At 39.5% G+C, this 21,228-nt stretch overlaps 2 protein-coding genes across 7 annotated transcripts in view; one reads left to right on the forward strand and one right to left on the reverse strand.

The window, feature by feature from the left end:
* The window catches only part of DRC9 (dynein regulatory complex subunit 9), a 67,803-nt gene extending 51,682 nt beyond the window's left edge, over nt 1–16,121 (reverse strand). The window contains exons 1-6 of one of the 3 annotated variants that reach the window (XM_082458674.1): nt 15,361–16,121; nt 13,497–13,567; nt 12,258–12,525; nt 7,663–7,886; nt 4,963–5,091; nt 2,837–2,918 (exon numbers count right to left, since the gene is read on the reverse strand). In XM_082458674.1, the coding sequence (XP_082314800.1) occupies nt 2,837–2,918; nt 4,963–5,091; nt 7,663–7,886; nt 12,258–12,525; nt 13,497–13,504 (711 nt within the window). In that variant the 5' untranslated portion in view covers nt 13,505–13,567; nt 15,361–16,121. The remainder of the gene's footprint in view (nt 1–2,836; nt 2,919–4,962; nt 5,092–7,662; nt 7,887–12,257; nt 12,526–13,496; nt 13,568–15,360) is intronic. The other 2 variants (XM_082458673.1, XM_082458672.1) reach the window with 2 other exon arrangements.
* A 142-nt stretch (nt 16,122–16,263) lies between these two features.
* Nucleotides 16,264–19,742, forward strand: RPL35A (ribosomal protein L35a). 4 transcript variants are annotated; one of them, XM_082458712.1, is made up of 5 exons: nt 16,264–16,367; nt 17,001–17,045; nt 17,259–17,411; nt 18,507–18,651; nt 19,672–19,742. In XM_082458712.1, the coding sequence occupies exons 1-5, from the start codon at nt 16,279–16,281 to the stop codon at nt 19,693–19,695; spliced, it is 456 nt and encodes a 151-aa protein (XP_082314838.1). In that variant the 5' UTR covers nt 16,264–16,278; the 3' UTR covers nt 19,696–19,742. The 4 variants fall into 4 exon arrangements, with proteins under 4 accessions (XP_082314838.1, XP_082314839.1, XP_082314840.1 ...); XM_082458714.1 differs by having other exon boundaries at nt 16,333–16,446; XM_082458715.1 differs by having other exon boundaries at nt 16,352–16,567.
* The last annotated feature ends 1,486 nt before the right edge of the window (nt 19,743–21,228 follow it).

Here is a 21,228-nt window from a genome sequence, read left to right on the forward strand (position 1 = left end):
TTAATTTTTCAGTACTGTTTTATAGTTTTCTGCAAAGAAGTCCTGCACATTTTGCTGCTGCCACTGGATTCATTGCTAGATATTTGATATTTTTGATGATATTATAAATATATATATTTCAATTTCTTTTTCTAAGTCTGCTGCTGATGTATGGAGAAGATACATTAATTTTTATATATTGACCTTGGGTCTCTCTTTTTTCCCCTTTAGTTTCATGAAAATACTGCTTCACTGTTATCTGGCTTTGTGTGCTGATGTTCAGAAGTCTAACAGCAACCTGATTTTTTTCCTTTGTGACTTTGTCGTTTTGCCTGGGGACCCAGTAGGAAGCTTCATAAGGCAATTGCTCCCTCACATTCCAGTGATCTCCACACATACTTTCACACACTCAAACCTGCCATCCTAATTACTATCATCATTTTCTGACCCACAGGTCTCTAATATCCATGTACCTCCTAACTATCTTCTTGTTTTCCAACCTTGACTTGACCACTGGTTTTTTAGTAACTCTAGGGATTTAACTTGATTTCATCTTGATAGCTGTTTTTTATTCAAGATTTGCCTTGCATCTTCTAGTTCTGGTTTATCTACTCCTTTGCTGATGATCAAAATATCTGAGAGATATTCTACTTTAGTTTTACTGGGTCTGAATGTAACAGCTGAGACTGTAATCCAAGAAGGTAAGTTTCACAATCTAGTGTTACCTGTTGTCTGGAAAATTATACTGTCAACAATATATTTATTTTTTAAGTCTTTATTGAATTTGTTACAATATTGCTTCTGTTTCATGTTTTTTTGGGTTTTTTGGCCATGAGGCATGTGGGATCCTAGCTCCGTGACCAGGGATCAAACCCGCGACCAGGGATCAAACCCACACCCCCTGCATTCGCAGGCGAAGTCTTAACCAGTGGATCACCAGGAAGTCCCCAACAATATAATTTAAAGTGTTTAAAAAAAAAAGAAAAACAGTGGCTGTGATAGTAGCAAAGGGGAGTTGATTGGCAGAGTGCGAAACCTGAGGTCTCTTTTTTTTTAAAAGGAAAATTTTTTTTTTAATTAATTAATTTTTTTATTTATTTATGGCTGTGTTGGGTCTTTGTTTCTGTGCGAGGGCTTTCTCTAGTTGCGGCAAGCGGGGGCCACTCTTCATCGCGGTGCGCGGGCCTCTCACTATCGCGGCCTCTCTTGTTGCAGAGCACAGGCTCCAGACGCGCAGGCTCAGTAGTTGAGCCTCACGGGCTTAGTTGCTCCGTGGCATGTGGGATCCTCCCAGACCAGGGCTCGAACCCGTGTCCCCTGCATTGGCAGGCGGATTCTCAACCACTGCACCACCAGGGAAGCCCCCTGAGGTCTCTTTTGATACTATTTGGTTTGGAGCCTTAAAAGGACATTGATACAAATATTTTCTTTTTTAATAGTCAAGAAATAAAAGAGGAAGTTTTAAATAATGGTAGAGCTTTTGAGGGAAAAAAGGCTAAGAAACCTCTGAAAAAGTCTGTTCATTAGAGAGAAAACCTAAGTGCACACCAGTTTTTATGAAGCCTTTGAGGGGGAGGGTGGTGCAGAAATGGTTTTCAGGGGACTTCCCCGGTGATCCAGTGGTAAAGAATCCACCTTCCAAAGCAGAGGACGCGGGTTCCATCCCTGGTCGTGGAACTAAGATGTCACATGCTGCAGGGCAACTAAGCCCGTGCACCACAACTACTGAGCCTGCGTGTCACAACTAGAGAGCCCACGTGCTACAAACTACAGACTCCACATGCTCTGGAGCCCTCACCCCACAACTAGAAAGAGAAAACCCACATACCACAACTAGAGAGAAGCCCATGCGCTGCAACAAAGATCCCTCGTGCAGCAACTAAGACCCAATGCAGCCAAAAATAAATAAATAAATAAAAATAAATGTAAAAAGAAATGGCTTTCTAAAAATGTAGGCTATAAACAGAGGGTTAATAGGGATAATGAAGTGAAAATCAATACCAAAGTTACTTCAAAATTGATAATAGGAAATGAGAGATAATAGAACAAATAAACGATTTGTTCAGAAGACCTAAAGATAGTATCTCAGAAGAAAGGTTAGTGACCTTTTTTAGACAATTCTTCCGAATATATTTTTCAAATATTATTCTAACTTCTGTGTAGGGAATGATGAAGAGTCCCTGATTGGAAGCATAAACTTGTTCAAATAGCTAGGCAGTGAAAAGCTGATATTAGGCCATACTTTGTAACTTTCTAAACTGCTAATAGTGTTAGTCATCCTAATGGTACTAATTTCTAACTGCCTAGGTTGTAGCCCAAACATTGTTTTGCAAGTCACTTGCTTAAAACTCAGGATGCATTTTCCCATAGAGGTAGATTAGACATAAGGTTAGGCCCTAATGACCACAGAAGCTCAATAAATCCACTCTGTACTTGAAATATAATGCAAATGACATTATTAACCCTAACCATCAGGTGTAAGGAGGTATGTAATGTGCTTAATGTCCTACCTAGAACTATGGTCTCCCATCTGGGATCTTGGCATACAAGAGACTGCCTGAGACACGGTCTCCTGGAGGGAAGGAGTGGGTGATGTGGTTGGATCAGTTGGGAGGGGTAAGAACAGGCTTAGAGCTCCAGAGGGTTAGGGTCACCCAGAGGTCGATTCTGGACATAATTGTACATTCCAGGCCAAATATCTAATTACTCTCTTTATATTTTTAATAGTTTAGGCACCCCAGGAGAAACGACAATTTCTTATACATAACTTCTTTTTTTTTTTTTTTGCTTGAGAAAGATGACTTCTGTTTAGCTGTTTTAGCTCAGTAACTTTTGGTGTTGCCCAGGTAATTCTTACCTGTACTTCAGCTTGCCTTTCTCTTTTGACATTAAGTAGCTGTTTTTGTAGAGATTTTACCTTTTTTCTTCCATTTTTCTCCCTAGGAGAAATAAGAATAATTTGTGTTTAGAGTAGTGCTTCTCAAACTTTAGGGTGCACAGGGTTCGCCTAGAAGCTAAGAAAGAGATTCCTGGGCTCTACCCCAGAGATTCTCATTCATTTGGTCCGGGTTGGGGGCCCTGGAATTTGTATCTCTACGAAGTTCCCAGGTGGTGCTAATGGTGCTGGTCCATGCAGCAAACTTTCAGTAACACTTTAAAAAAAGACTGTGTTATCTCTAAAATAGCTGCTGCTGAGAAAAAGCTAAGAAGAAGAGGAACAGGAAGAGGAAAAAGAAGACTCCTTTCTATTCTAAGCACCTCTCAATAACCTTATGTGGTAGTCTTTATCATTACCTCTATTTTACAGATGAGGAAAATGCATGTAGAATGCTGAGGTAACTTGCTGTGGAGGACATGAGAATGTGCCACACAGACCTCCAAGTACAGGCGACGTAAGCAAGTAAGGGTCCCAGCTCTAGGCTCTGAACTCCTTCACTGTGTGTGCTCTGAGGCCACACTTCCCACTGACTGCTCCCAGCCAAGTTTTGAGTGTGGCGGGGGTAAGATCATCCCTTCCTGGGAGACCGAGGACTTTTCTGATGCTTGACTTTGGCTCAAGGGCTCCCTGATGACCTTGCCAAACCATCCTTAGACTGCAGGGCAGTATCTTCCACTCAACCTTCGTCTCCTTCACTTAGGGTGAGTCCAGCATTGAATCCAAAGGCTCCCTTCTCATTTTCTCTCACATAGGTGTTTCCCTGATAAAATCTTTACATTAATAATGTCATCTTGGCATCTATCTCTCAGAAGACACAGACTAACACACTTGCCATGGTCACACAAATAGTAAATGGCAGAGCAGAATTCAAACTCAGTACTATCTGAATGAGAATTTAACTATTTTATGTTGTTTCTGTTTGCTCTCAGAAACAGAATTCTGCTTATCTCCAGCAATCCCATTATTTAGGTTTAAAATAAAATAACAGAACAATACAAGAAAAAACAAAACAATACCTATCTTAGCTTGGGCTGCTATAACAAAAATATCATAGATTGAGTGGCTTACAAACAAAGAAATGGATTTCTCACAGTTCTAGAGGCTATTAAGTGCTATCAGATTCAGTGTCTGGTGAGAACCAGCTACCTGGTTCACAAATGGCCATTTTCATTTGTATCTATATATGACAGAAGGGGAGAGGGAGCTCTGCTCGGTCTCTTTTATAAGGGCACTAATCCCATTGATGAAGGCTCCACCCTCACAACCTAATCACCTACCAAAGGTCCCACCTCCTAATACCATCACATTAGGGGTCAGGATTTCCAAAAACTAAGGGGGGTGGCAAGAACATTCAGTCTATAGCAACAACAACAACAAAAACACTTATCACTAAATTGCAGCTAGAGAAATACTGCTACTCAGGAATTTTTAGAAAGCATGAACTTGCACTTCTCTGGTTGCGCAGTGGTTAAGAATCCGCCTGCCAATGCAGAGGACATGGGTTCGATCCCTGGTCCAGGAAGATCCCACATGTCGCGGAGCAACTAACCCTGTGTGCCACAACTACTGAGCTTGCGTTCTAGAGCCCATGCTCTGCAACAAGAGAAGCCACCACAATGAGAAGCCCACGCACTGCAATGAAGAGTAGCTCCTGCTCAACGCAACTAGAGAAAGCCCTCGAGCAGCAATGAAGACCCAACGCAGTCAAAAATAAATAACTAAAACAAATAAATTTATACAAAAAGAAAGAAAGCATGAACTTAACTAGAATCTTGAGATTGTCATTGCCAAAACAAACCATAGATTATGCACTACCCATTTATAGTACCTATATTGTACTTTATATATCGTAGACACAGATAACTGAAGCCCAGAAATTGAGTTATTGTCCCAGCAGAACTAGGAATAAAACCCAAATTTCTGACTTCTAGTTATCTTCATTCAAAAGCAAAAATTTGATTTGCTTTAGAAATCTAAGACTTCCAGTGAGAATTTAATAGAACTTTAAAATGCAGCAAAGCAAATAAAACTAAAATTACTCTGACCTGGCAATGATATTATAGAAATGCATTTTGTTTTCCCTTTCTTTGCCCAAAGCTTTCAGGAGATTGGTGAAAGTGCCTGAATCTTGCAACTCCTGCATGGTTTCTGTAATTACATCACTGAAAAATTGCCTGTAAGGAGAAACAAAAAAGATGAATCAATAAGATATATTTCCCTACATTCCCAAAGGGCTACAGAAATCACACAAGTTAAGACCCAGAAGGAACATCATAACTAAGTTGGAATTATTCTTGGAATGCAAAAATAGTTTAGTATTAGAAAATCTATTAATGGAATTCCTCACATTAATAAAGACAAAAGTAGAAAAAAGCCATATGATCATCACATCATTTAAAAACAAAGAACAGGGATTTCCCTGGTGGTGCAGTGGTTAAGAATTCGCCTGCCAATGCAAGGGACATGGGTTTGAGCCCTGGTCCAGGAAGATCCCACATGCCGCAGAGCAACTAAGCCCGTGGGCCACAACTACTGAGCCTGCGCTCTAGAGCCCGCGAGCCACGACTACTGAGCCCACGTGCCACAGCTACTGAAGCCTGCGTACCTAGAGCCTGTGCTCCACAAGAAGAGAAGCCACCGCAATGAGAAGCCCACGCACTGCAACAAAGAGTAGCCCCTGCTCACCACAACTAGAGAAAGATGGTGTGCAGCAACAAAGACCCAACACAGCCAAAAATAAATAAATAAATATTTAAAATTTTTAAAAAATAAAAACAAACAACAAAAACTCTTAGCAAACTAGAAATAAAAGAGAAATTCCCTAACCTGAAAAAGTTTACATACCAAGGACTAACAGACCTGGAATGTACAGCATGATACTATGTATACAACATTTAAGAACATGTAAAACCATATGTATTGCTTAAATAAAACACCCAGATACCTAATAAAAGTATCACAATATGCAAGAGTATAATAAAAAACAAATTCAGAAGAAATATTTGGGGGAAGGGTGAGGGAACTAGAATCAGAGGCTTCAGTTGTATCCTAAGTATTTTATTTGAAAAAACACTCTAAAGCAATCATGTAAAATGTTAAGATTTGGTGGTTACATGCATAAAGATTCATTATTTTATTATTTATAATTTTCTGCATTTTTGATATATTTCATAATTTTGAAAAAGTTAAATCATTTAAAAAATTTTTTGTTTAAAGAGCTAATACAACACATTTTAGAGATGAGTAAACCCAGGCTCAGGAAGGTTAAATGCCTTGCCCAAAGTCACATAACTAGTTTGAAAAAGAACTAGAACTATTTAATCCAGATTCCTGACTCCTAGTCCATTGCTTTTTATAGTATTCTCCTAGGTAGAGAATTTTTAAAACTGCTATTTAATGTTTTGATCTAGAATCAGTAAGAACTACACTTACTGTTTTACATAATAATTTATTACCAATAGTTCACACAAAAAGATTCAATAACTATATTAAGAAAATAAATACAATGGAGTCAAGAAATCAATTAAAAAATATGATCCAACACACTGAGAATGAAAGGACATTAACTAGCAGCTTATAAACAGGACACTGTCTGTCATGTATGCAAATCTGTACCAGATTGTTTTTAGCAAGAGACAATACCCTTCTGGTGAGGGCCTAAAGCAGGGGTCAGCAAGTTTTTCTGTAAGGGGACAAATAGTAAATATTTTTGGTTTTGCAGGACATAAACTCTCTGTTGAAACCACTCAACTCTGCTGTTATCCCATGAAAGCAGCCATAGATGATATGTAAACAAACGGGCAATGCTGTATTCCACTAAAACTTATTTTCAAAAATAGACTACAGGCTGGATTTGGCTAATGGCTCTGGGTAATTGCTACAAACCCTTATTTACCAAAAATTCTTACCGTAAGGTTATACCCTCTTTTAACTTAACAGGCTTCTTTGTCAGCAAGCCAGTTGACAACAAAAAACTGAATAATGAGACAATGGAAATTGAGACTGCTTTTAAGAAACCCTCAGGATTAAAGCAGTTTAAAATTTGGCTACTTTGACAGTGTCTGTTTCTTACTAATGGATAAAGTATCATAATAGCTACCAATTTGTGTCAAGCACTTGGCTGAACCTTCCTGCTAATCCTTACATTAATGTTGCAAAGTTGCTATCATTATTCTCATTTATTTATTTATTTAATAAATTTATTTATTTATTTATATTTGACTGCAATGGGTCTTCGTTGCTGCACGCAGGCTTTCTCTAGTTGCGGCGAGCGGGGGCTACTCTTCGTTGTGGTGCGCGGACTTCTCATTGCAGTGGCTTCTCTTGTTGTGGAGCACGGGCTCTTGGCGCACAGGCTTCGGTAGTTGTGGCACGCGGGCTCAGTAGTTGTGGCTTGCGGGCTTAGTTGCTCCGCGGCATGTGGGATCTTCCCAGACCAGGGCTCGAACCCAGGTCCCCTGCACTGGCAGGCAGATTCCTAAACACTGCGCCACCAGGGAAGCCCCATTATTCTCATTTTTAAAAACTGTAAACAAAGGCTCAATAACTTGCCCAACCATACAGCCACCATACTTTCAACTGTACCACACTTCCCCCAGGTAGTCTTTGGCTAATCCTATTATCTGCAGTCACTCGGATACAATGACCAACCCATAAAAGAAGAGAGCAGTGAGCCACTCCTGCACCCACTCTTCAGCCATCTAGAAATACATTATCACATTTCCAAATATGCTCTCGCTCCTTACCTATCAATCTGAATTTTCTTCAGTGTCTCTGTATTCATTATGGTCTGCCTTGTAGGTTTTTTGAAGATAAGATCTTGCACTTTGTTAAACTGGCCTCCTTGTCTGATTTCTGGCAACTTGGGCTCTTCTTTATGTACGAATGGACCGGATATTTTTGAGGGTTTTGAGACCAGTGAAGGTTTTTCTAAGCTTTTTCCTTCTAAATGTATTTCTTTGTTATTCTTCTGAAAGCAATAAATGATGTTTTACGTTAAGACAGATTTTTAAAACATAAAGAAACAATGCTACATGAGGGCCTCTGCCTACATTTTGAACCTCTTATAATATTACCACCAGAAAATTACCCTTTTCTTCAGCCACATCAAACTACATGCTCTGCTGTTTTGTGTCTTCCTGACTTTAGACAACTTTCCTACTCTCTGTCATTCCCCAACCTGGTAAACTTTAAGACTATGACCAAAGGTAAAGTTCTCTGTGAAACATCTCTATTAGCAGACATTTACCATTTATAATTATTTGTGTAAATATCTCCATTAGATTGTAAATTCTATGAGGGAAGGGACAGTGTCTTAGAGATCTTGGTGCACCTCAAATTCTTTTTGGAACAAGATGGGATATTAAATAAATGTGGCCATCTTTATAATTCCATTGTTTAAAAGAATGTCTAGGGTACAGTAAAGACTCAAATGTTCACTGAACACATGAATTTTAAATACAGTTGTCCCTTGGTATCTGTGGAGGACTAGTTCCAGGATCCACCCCCCACCCCTCAAGGAGACCAAAATCCACAGATGCTGATGGCCCTTACATAAAATGGCATAGTATTTGTTTATAACCTATGCACATCCTCTCATGTACTTTAAATCATCTCTAGGTTACTTATAATAACTAATACAATGTAAATACTATGTAAATAGCTGCCAGCACACAGCAAATTCAAGTTTTGCTTTTTGGAACTTTCTGGAATTTTTTTCTGAATATTTTCGATCCATGGTTGCTTGAATCTGCAGATGTGGAACCCGCGGATATGGAGGGCCCACTGTATAAAGAATGAAAGGAGAATCATACCAAAGAGTAGGAGTTGATAGTATATTTAGTGGTGTGATATAGATTTCGAAGTTCATGTGGGGAATTTTCAAACCCAAACTTGAATACTAAGGGGTGAGCATTACCATAGGAACAGGATATGTCTTTCAATTGATGATTCCTATTTAATCTGTGGCTAAAATCTTGAGCAAATGGGAAGCCACATAACACAGCAATTATGCTGTGCATATGGACTCTGAAACCAGACTTCTGTGTTTAAATCCTGGCCCTATCTGTTACTTTAAACAGATAAACCACATTGACTTTAGGCAACTACTTAACATCTCTATGCCTCCATCTTCCCATTGATAAAATAGGGATAATAATAGTACTTGCTCTCCAGTAGTTATTATGAGGATGGAAGGAAGGAAGGAAGGAAGGAAGGGAGGGAGGGAGGAGGGAAATAAGAGAGAGAGGGAGAAAGAAAGAAAGAGAAAGAAAGAAAGAAAAAGAAAGAAAGAAAGAAAGTATTTAGAATAGTACACAGAACTATGCAAGTTTAGCATTTGATATGATTACTTAAATTCTTGTGCTGATCCTATGCACAGAAGAGTTTCATATGCATATTGATACATAAAAGCCTAAGTCTTCCTTAGCTGAACTTCAATTAGACCAGAAATGTTAAAAAAAAAAAAAAAAAAAACAATTATCCATAAAAGTTAATAAACACAGACTCAACAGCATTTTTCCTTATATCAACCATAAGCAAAGATTCAGATCTGAGGAAAACATTTGTAGGCAAGTACAAAACAAAATGCTGCCTTAAATAAGAATTAAATTTTAAAATACTCCTTTAAATTAAAATTTATGATTGACTACAAAGAGAACAGACGCCATAGAATTTCAACAGTTAAACTGAAATTTATCTGTACATAAGGAAAACGTTAAGTACGTGGATGGTTATTACTCTAGATTTTGTCTAGGGAGGGAATGGGAAATGTAAGGCCTGGAAAGTTTGTTTTTTCTGATCCCCCTAACCATTGTTCCTCTACCTTTGTTCTTGGGCATCTGGAAAAGGAAGCAAACGTGTTAAACAGCCTGATGTACTGATTGCCAGAAATAAATATGAATTTTCAGAAGAGAACTTAAAGGAACTAGCTAAATATTCTGGTCCATTCACTTCCTTGTATAGTAGGGTATTAGGTCCTAAGGGAAAAGATAAGAAAAACAGTATTCCGGGCAAGGGAGCTCTTTCCAAACTTTGGACCAATTACTCTCACTTCTGGTAGAACTTGGTACATTAGTATATTTTTCATCATTCCATTCCATGATTCTAATGAATGAAAAACTCTTTGGAAATATCTTTAGCTATAAAAATCGTTGTGAAAGAGGGATAATGCTAACTAAACTTTCATCCCAGGGTTGTTATTGTAAGGCTCAACCATGTGAAGCTTTTGGAGAAAGAAAGCATTCACATTCACACTAAGATTTTTAATTATATATACTATGCCCTATAGGGCAATGGTACTGTAAAAATTTATGAGTTAGAACAACTATAGTACTATAAAGTAAAAAAATAAAAAATTATTTTAAGGGTCACCATTTTTAAAAGTTATAGAACTAACATATTGAGAAAGGGGCTTTTAAGCTGCTATTAATCAAAATAAGAGTACAAACCTTTACTTTTTATACTTCTATAAAATCATAAGCAAGGCCTCTGTTAAGTCAGAAAATTTTGTGGGTGAAGATCATAAACCAGAATAAAACTGCAAAAGTTTTGTTCTTTTATTTACTGGAGTGGTGACCACTACTGAATGTTGTTTATAAATTTGGGTTTTTCCTTCTCTCTTGAGTTTCTATGACGGAAAATTGCCCTTTTTAAAGCCTGACAGTAAATATCATTGATAAAACTTTATCTTGTTAACTAAATATCTTCCCTCTTTATTTTTGATTCTTACTGAAGGAGACAATAGAAAGGAAACACTAGTCTCTTTTGTACTATTTGTTAACCAGCTTAATTTAAGAATTAGACTCATTTTAAAAGCATTGAAAGGCTTAGTTCTTGGGTTTCCAATATCTTTGCTTTTCATAAGTTAATAAGGAAACTAATTCCTATAATACCCATTAATGTTTTAAAAGTACCTCAAAACTCATAGAATGTTAGTATTAGAAGGGATCATTTAGTTAAAACTCCATCACACTACTGAAGCCCGCGTGCCTAGAGCCCAGCGCTCCACAACAAGAGAAGCCACCACAATGAGAAGCCCACGCACCGCAACAAAACATAGCCCCTGCTCGCTGCAACTAGAGAAAGCCCACGCACAGCAACGAAGACCCAACACAGCCAAAAAATAAATAAAATTAAAAAAAAAAACAACTCTATCACAATTTACAAATGAGAAAACTAAGACCAAGAAAGCGAAATGAATTGCCCATAGCACACAACTAAACCATAAAGGTCCCCAACTCCAAATCCAGTGTTCTATTAAAATTTTGTATAAACTTTTAAAACTTTAATAAAAGCTGTATAAACCCAGGTTATACATATACATATAGTAATAATAATAACTTTAAAATCGTAAGGGGCGGGCTTGCCTGATAGCGCAGTGGTTAAGAATCCGCCTGCCAATGCAGGGGACATGGGTTTGAGCCCTGGCCCGGGAAGATCCCACATGCCGCAGAGCAACTAAGCCCGTGCGCCACAACTACTGAAGCCCAAGTGCCTAAAGCCCGTGCTCCGCAACAAGAGAAGCCAGTGCAATGAGAAGTCCACGCACCATAACGAAGAGTAGCCCCCGCTCACCGCAACTAGAGAGAGTCCGTGTGCCAGCAATAAAGACCCAACGCAGCCAAAAACAAATAAATAAAATTAAAAAAAAAAAGAATATATTCTGTACAAATTATATAATGCAATTTTGCTAAACGTAATAAATATGTATTTGTATTTATAAATTGTTTCTATTTTATATCTACAACCCAAGTTATTAAAATCTATAAGAGCTTAAGAATTCATATAGATTTTACTCACTACCAAGCTGAGTTTTTTGATAACTCAGTGGTCCTTTGAGGAGGAGTCCGTAACATCATTGAAAATGTAATGGCTGACACAATGATGTGGCTGGATATTTAAAAAGGCAGATTGCAACATATTTAGCAATAACAAAGTCATTTTAGATGAAAGCAATGTTGACAGGGTCCAGTTGAATTTCCTCCCCCTAGTGTTCAGTTACAATACAAGATAGGTAAGAGAAATACAAGATAGGTAAGACGACACAATTACTTGTTCCATCTCCTCAGTATATATATTGTATTTATATTGATTTACCTATAGGCCTTTTAGAATAATGCCAATATATTGGAAGAAAAGGATATTCTGATTGGTAATGTACCTTGAGCTATGTCTATTTCACTCCATTAATTGAGAGTATATATCTCAGATAATTATTGTAGGCCTTTATCTGATATGAAGGTGCTATTTCCCAAGTTAAATTGAATGGCATAGGTACTGACAATGATGGAGAAATAAAAAGAAAAGAAAGCAAAATTTAAGTAATGCTGAATGTATATACCACGCTGATGCTTTTTCTTTTTTCATACTGAACTGGCATGATATAGTTTAGAATAGAGAGCTGGTCTGTGGTGTCCTCCAGAACTGCAGAGATCCTCAGTACATCTAGAAAGGAGAGTGGCTCCGTGATTTCTGGGATGATTTCTACGGCTGTTTCTTTGGCTGTTTCTTCATTTTCTTCTATAGCAGTAGGTGGTTCCTCTGTCACTGCCACTGTCACCTCAGAATGCCAAATTTTTGGAGGAAGATTTGAGGCTTCCAGCTGACCTCTAAAGAACGAAGGAAAAAATAAGTCAGCCACCAAATGTTTAAAAATTACTTAAACTCAGAAGCAGAGGCAGCATGTAGATTGGCTCCTACAAAGTCCATTTTGTCATATAATATAACCAAGATAATGAACAAAAGTAGTTTGCAGATGATTCTGCTAAATAACTCCCAGTAACATTCTGACCTCCCAAAGAAAAGCAACCTACTGTTTAATAAAGATATGTAGCCTGGGCTATTTGGCTATGCTTAACCAATTTGAACTTGGACTAAAATAAACTTTTTTCTAGCAACATCTTTAGATGCCAACCAAAACTGTCTCACGGTTAGTGAAAAATAGAATGTAGTAGCCAGTCTCCAAGGTGGACCACATGATTCTCACCTTCTTGTACTCTTGCCCTTTGGTAGTCTTCCCCACATTGAATAGGACTAACCTACGTAACCAAAAGAATATTGTGGTTTCCAAGGCTAGGTGATTTTGAGACATTAAAGTTTCTCCATTATTCTCTCATATCTCTCACTCTGTGGGAATCCAGATGCCTTGTCACAAGGACACTTAAGGAGCCCTGTGAAAAGGCTCATGAGGGTGAGGAACTAAGGCCTCTTGCCAACAGCCAGCATCAACCTGCCAGCTCTGTAAATGAGCCATCTTGGAAGTGGATCCTCTAGCCCCAGTCAACTCTTCAGATGATTGCAGCCCTGGCCAACTCTGACTTATGAGAAATCCCCAAACAGAACCATACAGTTAAGCTGCTCCCAAATTCTTAAACCATCCAAGCAAGCTACCCCTAAATTCCTGACCCACAGAAATTGTGTGAAATAATAAATGTTTATATTTTAAATCACTAAGTTTTAGGGTAATTTGTTACACAGTCATAGGTAAACAATACACGGAAATTTAACATAAGGCATTTCACATATATATATTTTATATATATACATATGAATATATAATAAATTGGAATTTGAAACATACTCTTCCATTCTTCTCGAGTTAGTTTTGTTAACCTCCTTGGTACATTTATAATCTCACAAAAATGCAGTCACCTAAAGTGGGAAGAAAACATTGAGATTAGTTTAAGGGAATGTTGAATGACATTTAAGTTATTTCTATACTCTTCCATTAAGAGAAAAAGAATTACAAGCGCTGTGGCTTATCCCCCCTTTTGGCTTAGCAGAGCAGTCCCGGAGATGGAAGAACCACTGCCACCGTGTGGCACAGGTGTATTAAGTAGTCAGCTTAATTATTGGCAGATAAATATAATCTTTGAGTTTCTTAAGGTAAATTAGTGCCCAACGTGGCTTTTGTATGTTTTTTAATTATATTCTGAGTATTAATTGGTAATCTTTATATAACATTTACTTTTCTGTTATTCTGATTACTAAAATATTTAATTTGATGGCTCCATTTCCCTGATCTGCCAGATTAACAGAAGTGATTGCACCCAGACTTAGAAAAACAACTGAGAATGCACTTAGAAAAACTGTATTTATCCTGAAAATCAGTTTAACACTGCTGTTAAGATGTTACCCTTCCTCAGTAAACCAAAGTCCTTTCTGCTTAAATAACCTTTACAATGAGAACACCCTGTGGAGATTTTTGCTCTATACTGAATGAATAATGAATGGTAAGTTTCCAGTGTGATTTTGTCCACAGAAAAGTGACCCTGAGGAGGGTGGTTACAAGTATGTCTCATGCAACAAACATCTTATATGCAAAAATTAAAGAATCTTTATGTAAACTGAAAAAAAGATACTCCAAACTTGCCAAATTTTCTGGTTCAAGGGCAGTCTTAGGAGGAAGTAGCATGGTGTTAAGATTTTGTTCTTTTGCTGTGCTGCTGTTTCTTTATTTTTCCATTTTTTAGGCCTGGGGCATAGGTAAGTGTGCCTCACATAGGTAAGATAGGACTATGCTTATGTAGAATCCAGTGCTTTCGTTCTGTTATGGCTTCTCATTCCTCAATACTAGAAACTCAGGAGTCATTTCTGCTTCTTTCCTGCCATCCTGATATCAGCATTCCCCCAATTCAAACCACCATGAGGTCCTGTGGATTTTACCTTCAATTTCCATCTCCCCCAACACCATGCTGAATCTAGCTGTTGTTTCTTGCCTGAACTACTCTAACAGCTTCCAAATTTTAAAAAATTAATTAACTATTTTTGGCTGCATTGGGTCTTTCTCTAGTTGCAGAGAGCAGGGGCTAGTTTTCGTTGCGGTGCGCGGGCTTCTCATTGCAGTGGCTTCTCTTGTTGCAGAGCGTGGGCTTTAGGTGCGCGGGCTCAGTAGTTGCGGCGCGCGGGCTTAGTTGCTCTGCGGCATGTGGGATCTTCCCAGACCAGGGCTCTAACCCGTGTCCCCTGCATTGGCAGGCCGATCTTAACCACTGCACCACCAGGGAAGCCCCTCAGCTTCCAAATTAAAAGTGATCTTTTTGAAATGAAGAACTCATCTTTTAAAATTGAAAATCTCATCATGTCTCTCCTTAGAACCCTTCAATGGTTTCTCACTAACTTGGGAAAAAAAGTAAAATTCTTAACTTGGACCATAGGGCCTGCATGATCTGGGCTACTCTGTTTCTCTCCAGATCCATCTGGCACTGCCCTTTTATTGGTCTCATGGCTCCAGCTTCAATGGGCTTCTTTCTCCTATGGAATCATGCTCCCTTCCAACTCAGGGTCTTTGCATATGCTATTCTTTCAAGTTGAATGACTCTTCCCCTCACCTCTTCACCACTAGTCCATCAGGTACTAGCTTAAATCAGTGGCATATTTCTAGGTATCTGCCATTTGCCCCATCTGGAGCCAATCTCCACAGAGAAAATTTTTTCTCACATTACCTTCTAATGTGCCATATATTTTACTCGCTCATTGTCTTGCTCCCCCTACTAGGATGTAAGTTCCATGAGGGCAGAGTTTTCTGTTGTTCTGTTTACTGCAGCCTCCTCCGAGCCAAGAACAAAATTTCGTACATGGTAGTCAGTCATTCAACAAACTGCTGACAAAAGGAATGAATCCATAGGGCAACACAAATAAATGTGCAATAATTAGGAAATGTAAATCACATCCACTAAGCTATCCCATTCTAGTCTACGAGTATTTACCGAAGACCTATGGCACGTGACCACGGTGCTGCGCGCCGCGAGAGTTTGGCAGCTGAATGACTTCTCCTTAAAAGGCAACAAAGCCTTTTCAGGACAGTGCTCTTCACCCTCGGAGTCAAAATGAAGATTGGCGGTAAGAACTTAAGTCATTTCTGAAAAGAGATAAAGGAGTAGAAGGAGGAAAGGAGTAAGGGGGTGGTGGGGGACAAAATATAAAGAGAAGGAAGAGCTCTCTCCTCCTGCCTTTGTGCTCGCAGTCTTTCTCTTCCAGGATAGGATCCGAGAGTTTCCGTTCGCCCTACTGCTATGTGGTAAGAAGGAAAGATACCCCCTTGTTGGCGAATCAAATCTGGGGTATTCGAGGCGGGGGTAGTCCTCCAGTCCGGCTTCACTTTTCCCGCTACTGCACCCGACGCCGCCGGAACCAAGCTAAGGTGTTCCTATGGCAACGCACAGCTTCGGAGGACCTGTTCTTCTCCTTTAGCTGGCTACCATTTTGCCTCCCTCTGTTCCGAAGTATATAGTACATGTTGCAGTTTACAAAGATAAAAGGACTTAGGGAAAGAATTGTACGAGTGCTCTTGAACGTGGCTTATTTCAGTCAGAAGACGATTTCTGAGGCTTATTTTCTTGGCGGTGGCGGAAGATACCTAAATGGGGGGGCAGGGCGGAGAGGCGTTTACCCACGAGGCCACGCGGCGGGGCCTCCTGTTTCTTTTTCAGCCATCTTGGACCCTGTGGAGGTGTGTGGCGTTCCCGCAGCTGAACTTTGGGGGCGAATAAGTGGGGTCGGCTCGGCTATATGCCTCTCATGAGATGCTGGTGCGGCTCCGAGGCTTTACCAGCTCATGATTTCTGTGGATTCCAGCAACAGGGAGGACAGGATGGAGGAGATACGGGACTGATGGTGCTGGTCCCCTGACCTCCGAGAATGGGTGCTCCGGTAACTGGAGTTGCTTGCGGTCCCTAGCGGAGTAAAATATAAAATAGATGCATTTTGTCTGGCAGCAGTGGCACCTTTAGGCAGGGTTCTTTGTTCATTTACTCCCACCTCAAACCTGGCTTTGCCTGTTTACTATGTCTTTCTTTAGTTTTTCTTTCCCATTCAGTGTTTAAAAGTCTTGTTCTCTCCGTGCTTCTCTGGCTCCTTGATCTTTTTTTCCCACATGATCGTGGCGTGAACTTTCTTAAGGTTTTCTTTTGGGGTTTCTAGGAGTTACTTCCTGTAGTGTACTGTCTTGCTACTTTAGGTTTTGTCTTCCTTTTGGAATTTGCTTAGTTATCAGGTATTCTCTTGAGTTTGGGGCGCTATTCCAGAGGAGACTAGGTGGGAAACGCGCGTTGCAAGATTTTAAACTGATTATTTTTGTTTTAAGGCCTGCTGGGAACAGGACTTCTAAAACGACAAATATGTCTGGGAGGTATGCGTTTTAAATATCATTGCTTTGTACTTGTAGTTTGTTTATTAGGCGTGATCCTACATGTGAGTTTAAAACTGGTGGGGAAAAAACTAGATGTTTGCTATATAGGTAACTTTTAGGTGGTTGTCATTACAAGCCAAATCATACCTGTGGTTTGTTGAAGTTAAATGAGATCTTTTAACAGCTTATGATTAACAGTATATTTTGTCTTAGGCTGTGGTCCAAGGCCATTTTTGCTGGCTATAAAAGGGGTCTACGGAACCAGAGGGAGCACACAGCTCTCCTGAAAATTGAAGGTGTATATGCTCGAGATGAAACTGAATTCTATCTAGGCAAGAGATGTGCTTACGTGTACAAAGCAAAGAAGTAAGTTGATAGCATTGTGCTTTTTGAGTTTTCACTTGATTGGTCTCATTTGAAGTTTGTTAAGTAAATGGTATTGTTGTGGTTTCTACTTTGGGAGTTCAAGGAAATTCATGGTTAGTGTTGGATATAGGTGTCTTCTGCACTTAGAAAAATTACATCTATTATTTTGTTTTAAGGAAGGCGTCAGGTCCTTGTATTATGATCTTAAGCTTTCATAGAGCATTTTTCATATCGCTTAATTCATTTTGTTGATCTCTTGAAGTTACAATTTTTATAGATGTTTAAAGATGTTATCTCTCTAGAGCATTGGTTCTTAAACCCATTCCAGATCAATTAAAATCTCTGGGATAGAGGTGGGGCTGGGGTGGACGAAATGGGTGGACTATTGTGTATTTAACTTGTATTTAAAAAGATCTTTGGGAACATGTTTTCATTTCCCCCATTCCCCTTTCCTCCTGCAACCAGAGTGATCCTTTAAATTTTTTAATTTTTAAATTTTTTTTGCCATGCGTGGTTTGCAGGATCTTAGTTCCCTGACCAGGGATTGAACCCGTGTCCTTGGCAGTGAAAGCATGGAGTCTTAATCACTGGACCACTAGGGATTTCCCAATCCTTTAAAATTATAAGTCAAATCATCTGTACATTGCTCAAATTCCAACTCTTCCCCATCTCATTTAGTAAAAGCTAAAGTCATTAAGGAGCTTCCAAGACCGTATGCATTCAGGGCTCCTTCTGTCCTCTCTTAACCCAGCTAGGATTCATCTCTTGGCATCGTCTTCCTTTCCACAAGCCAGGGACACAACCTCAGTTTTTAACACAAGCTGTTCCCTTACCTTCGAGTCTTTTTTTCCAGTGTTAGCTTCTTAGTAAGGCCTTCCCTGGCTATTTAAAATTACAAACAAGTTCCTCTCTCCCTACACTCAAAATATCCTCACATTTCTTGTCCCCCCCCTTCCCTCCCCCCTCCCCATGTTACAGCTATGACCATTTAAGCTAGGGTTGAGGGTAACTGGTCTGGAAGTCACCTTGATTTTGTACCGCACTATACTGGTTGTCTGGGTTCTCATACCTTTTTTAATCCTCTTTTAAAATCAGCAACACAGTAACTCCTGGTGGAAAACCTAACAAAACCAGAGTAATCTGGGGAAAGATAACTCGTGCTCATGGAAACAGTGGCATGGTTCGTGCCAAATTCCGAAGCAACCTTCCTGCTAAGGCCATTGGACACAGAATCCGTGTGGTAAGTACATTATTAGCAACGTGGCACCTTTTGAATCAAACTAAGCTCACGGTGTTTGGCTTTGACTACTAAGGACTATTGTGATTATAAAATGTCACCAGTAGATCATGCTGTAAAATTAGGGGCTACTGTGTAAATGTATTATGGAACATTTTTTGGCATTATAAGAAAAGTGAAGGCAAAGGGTTCAAATGGATTGTGCCTAGATTTCAGGTAATTGCTAAAGCTGTCTGGGGGTGGTGGGGAATAGCACAGTTGACCCTTGAACAACGCAGAGGTTAGGGGCACTGTGAGAAATCCACGTATAACTTTACAGTTGGCCTCTGCATCTGTGGATTCAGTCAACTGTGGATCATGTAGTAAGTATTTACTGAAAAAAAAACTGTGTATAAGTGGACCCGCACAGTTCAGACTTGTGTTGTTCGAGGGTCACCTATTTAAATGAACAATTTTCTGGCAAATATATTTATTGGGCTCTGAAGTAATCGCTAGAAAATAAAAATTCAACATACCTTTTCCTGGCATAATTAATATTTCTGATCTCTTCATCATGACAGTCTTGTTCAAATAGGTATTAGCCTTATTTTATAGAGGAAAACCAATGCTCATGTCCCAGGACTTCAACTCCAGATTCTGTGATATTTTTAACAGGATAGCTCCTGTTTTCTTCAGTTAGGATCTATTTTTAATAGACATGGCTACATCCTTGGGGTCACGGGGTACTTTTGAACCCTGCTGAGCAGTTGAGATTTCTCATCAGAGGAGGTTTTTACTATCGTTAGAGGAAGCAAAATTAAATGGACTCTCGGGTTCCCAGTACTGGTTCTTAGTCAAAGAATGTTCACCTAGAAACTGAAGGCTCTAAAAATTTAGTTCCCTTCCCACGAGGATATAAGTCATTGGGTGCCTTTCAGAGATGGGTAATGGGACAATGGGAGATTTATTCATGTTGTGGTATTCAATAACTGTTTGTATATAACATGCACTTAATGACATTATGTTCTTTCCCCCCCCCACCAGATGCTGTACCCTTCAAGGATTTAAACTTATTGAAAAGTAAATAAATAAAAGTGTGGATTTGTTCCCTTGTATTTTTGTTAACACGGCTTAAAAAATTCTTTGCCCTGAATTCAGTTGCTAAGTGCTTAAATGGTGGTGGTTATTGGGCATTTTCAGAGTATACAGGAGCCCAGAGAATATGGCAATTACAGGGATTTAGACAACAGGAGGGTTTTGATGAGGATAGGATGTATCTTAATATAAGACCTTAAATGTTGGGGGGAAGGTTACAAGTAAGCTTTAGTTGGGGACGGTGGAAAGGAGTATCTTGGAAGGTTTACAGTGATGGAGTGCTGGAACCTAGCCTATGAAAAGTTTTTGGACAAGTGGAGATACCCGCAGAAAGGACAGAAGTCAATTTTTAGCCAGTATTGATACACACCATGAAACTTTTCCAGATTTCCACATCAAATGGATCTTCTATAACTTTTCCCCTTATTTCAGCTGTGGTACTGGTAACTGCCTCCCTCATTAAATTGAAGGAAACTGAAAATATCTTGACCTCCTAAAGTACCTTGTAGTAGCATGCACTTGTTTAATATAGATTGGTTGGGAAACTTGGGGCTTAAAAATGGTAGTTGGGAGAAATTTGAATGAGGATTATATTGATGGTATTTGGCAGCTCATTTGGATGAGCCATCCTTGGGATTTGTGACTGGACAAAGCATCCAGTATATAACACTTGACTGGGAATAATGTCTAAGTTGAAAGTGTCCCTAAGTTGCCACATACCTTAAAAAATCTTGGTGGGGGGTGGTCAGGATTGCCTGGACAGGGTTGCTTTCCTTTACTCCATGTTTTAATAGTAAAGTGCAGGATTGAGATGTTTTGGCATGATACAAAGGCAACTAAGCAGGGCTGCAGAATATTTTAAATCTCAGAATGTGCTGAATACAAGTTTGAACCAAGGCAGCAGTTTGCAGTATGGTGGATTTAGGTGTTTGATGCAGTAGCAGGTACTCCTTTTGTTAACCAACAGATCTTGACGTTCCACTGAAAATATCAACAGAAAACTGGGAGTTTGCCAAACTGCACCCCTTTTAACAGTTTTTAATTGTATTTGGTTTCTCTAAGAAGCAGACGCTAAAAAATGATTAGCATGAAGGCGCACAGCAGTTCTACGGTTTGATTAGTTTAATGGTGGCCCTGAAGCCAGAATTGCTGTTGGAAGAGTCACGGAAAAGGGGCTTGTGTTTGTACTGCCAGTCTTATTTGTCTAGCAGCAACCCTCAGGAGCCATGGCCTCAAGGCAAATGAGGTGGATGGTAAGGAGAAGCAGCTTGGAGTCATTGGTCAGTTATGCTCTCTTCGCCGGATCTAAGCAGTTCATTTCATGGCCCCACAACTTGAAATTTGGTTAGGGGACTTCCCTGGTGGTCCAGTGGTAAAGAATCCGCCTACCAATGCAGGGGATGCAGGTTTGATCCCTGGTCGCGGAACTAAGATCACACATACCGCGGGGCAAGTAAGCTCGCGTGCCACAACTAGAGAGAAGCCCGTGCACCACAAGGAAGAGCC

Source organism: Balaenoptera physalus (assembly GCF_965194825.1).
Source record: "Balaenoptera physalus genome assembly, chromosome: 4".
NCBI lineage: Eukaryota > Metazoa > Chordata > Mammalia > Artiodactyla > Balaenopteridae > Balaenoptera > Balaenoptera physalus.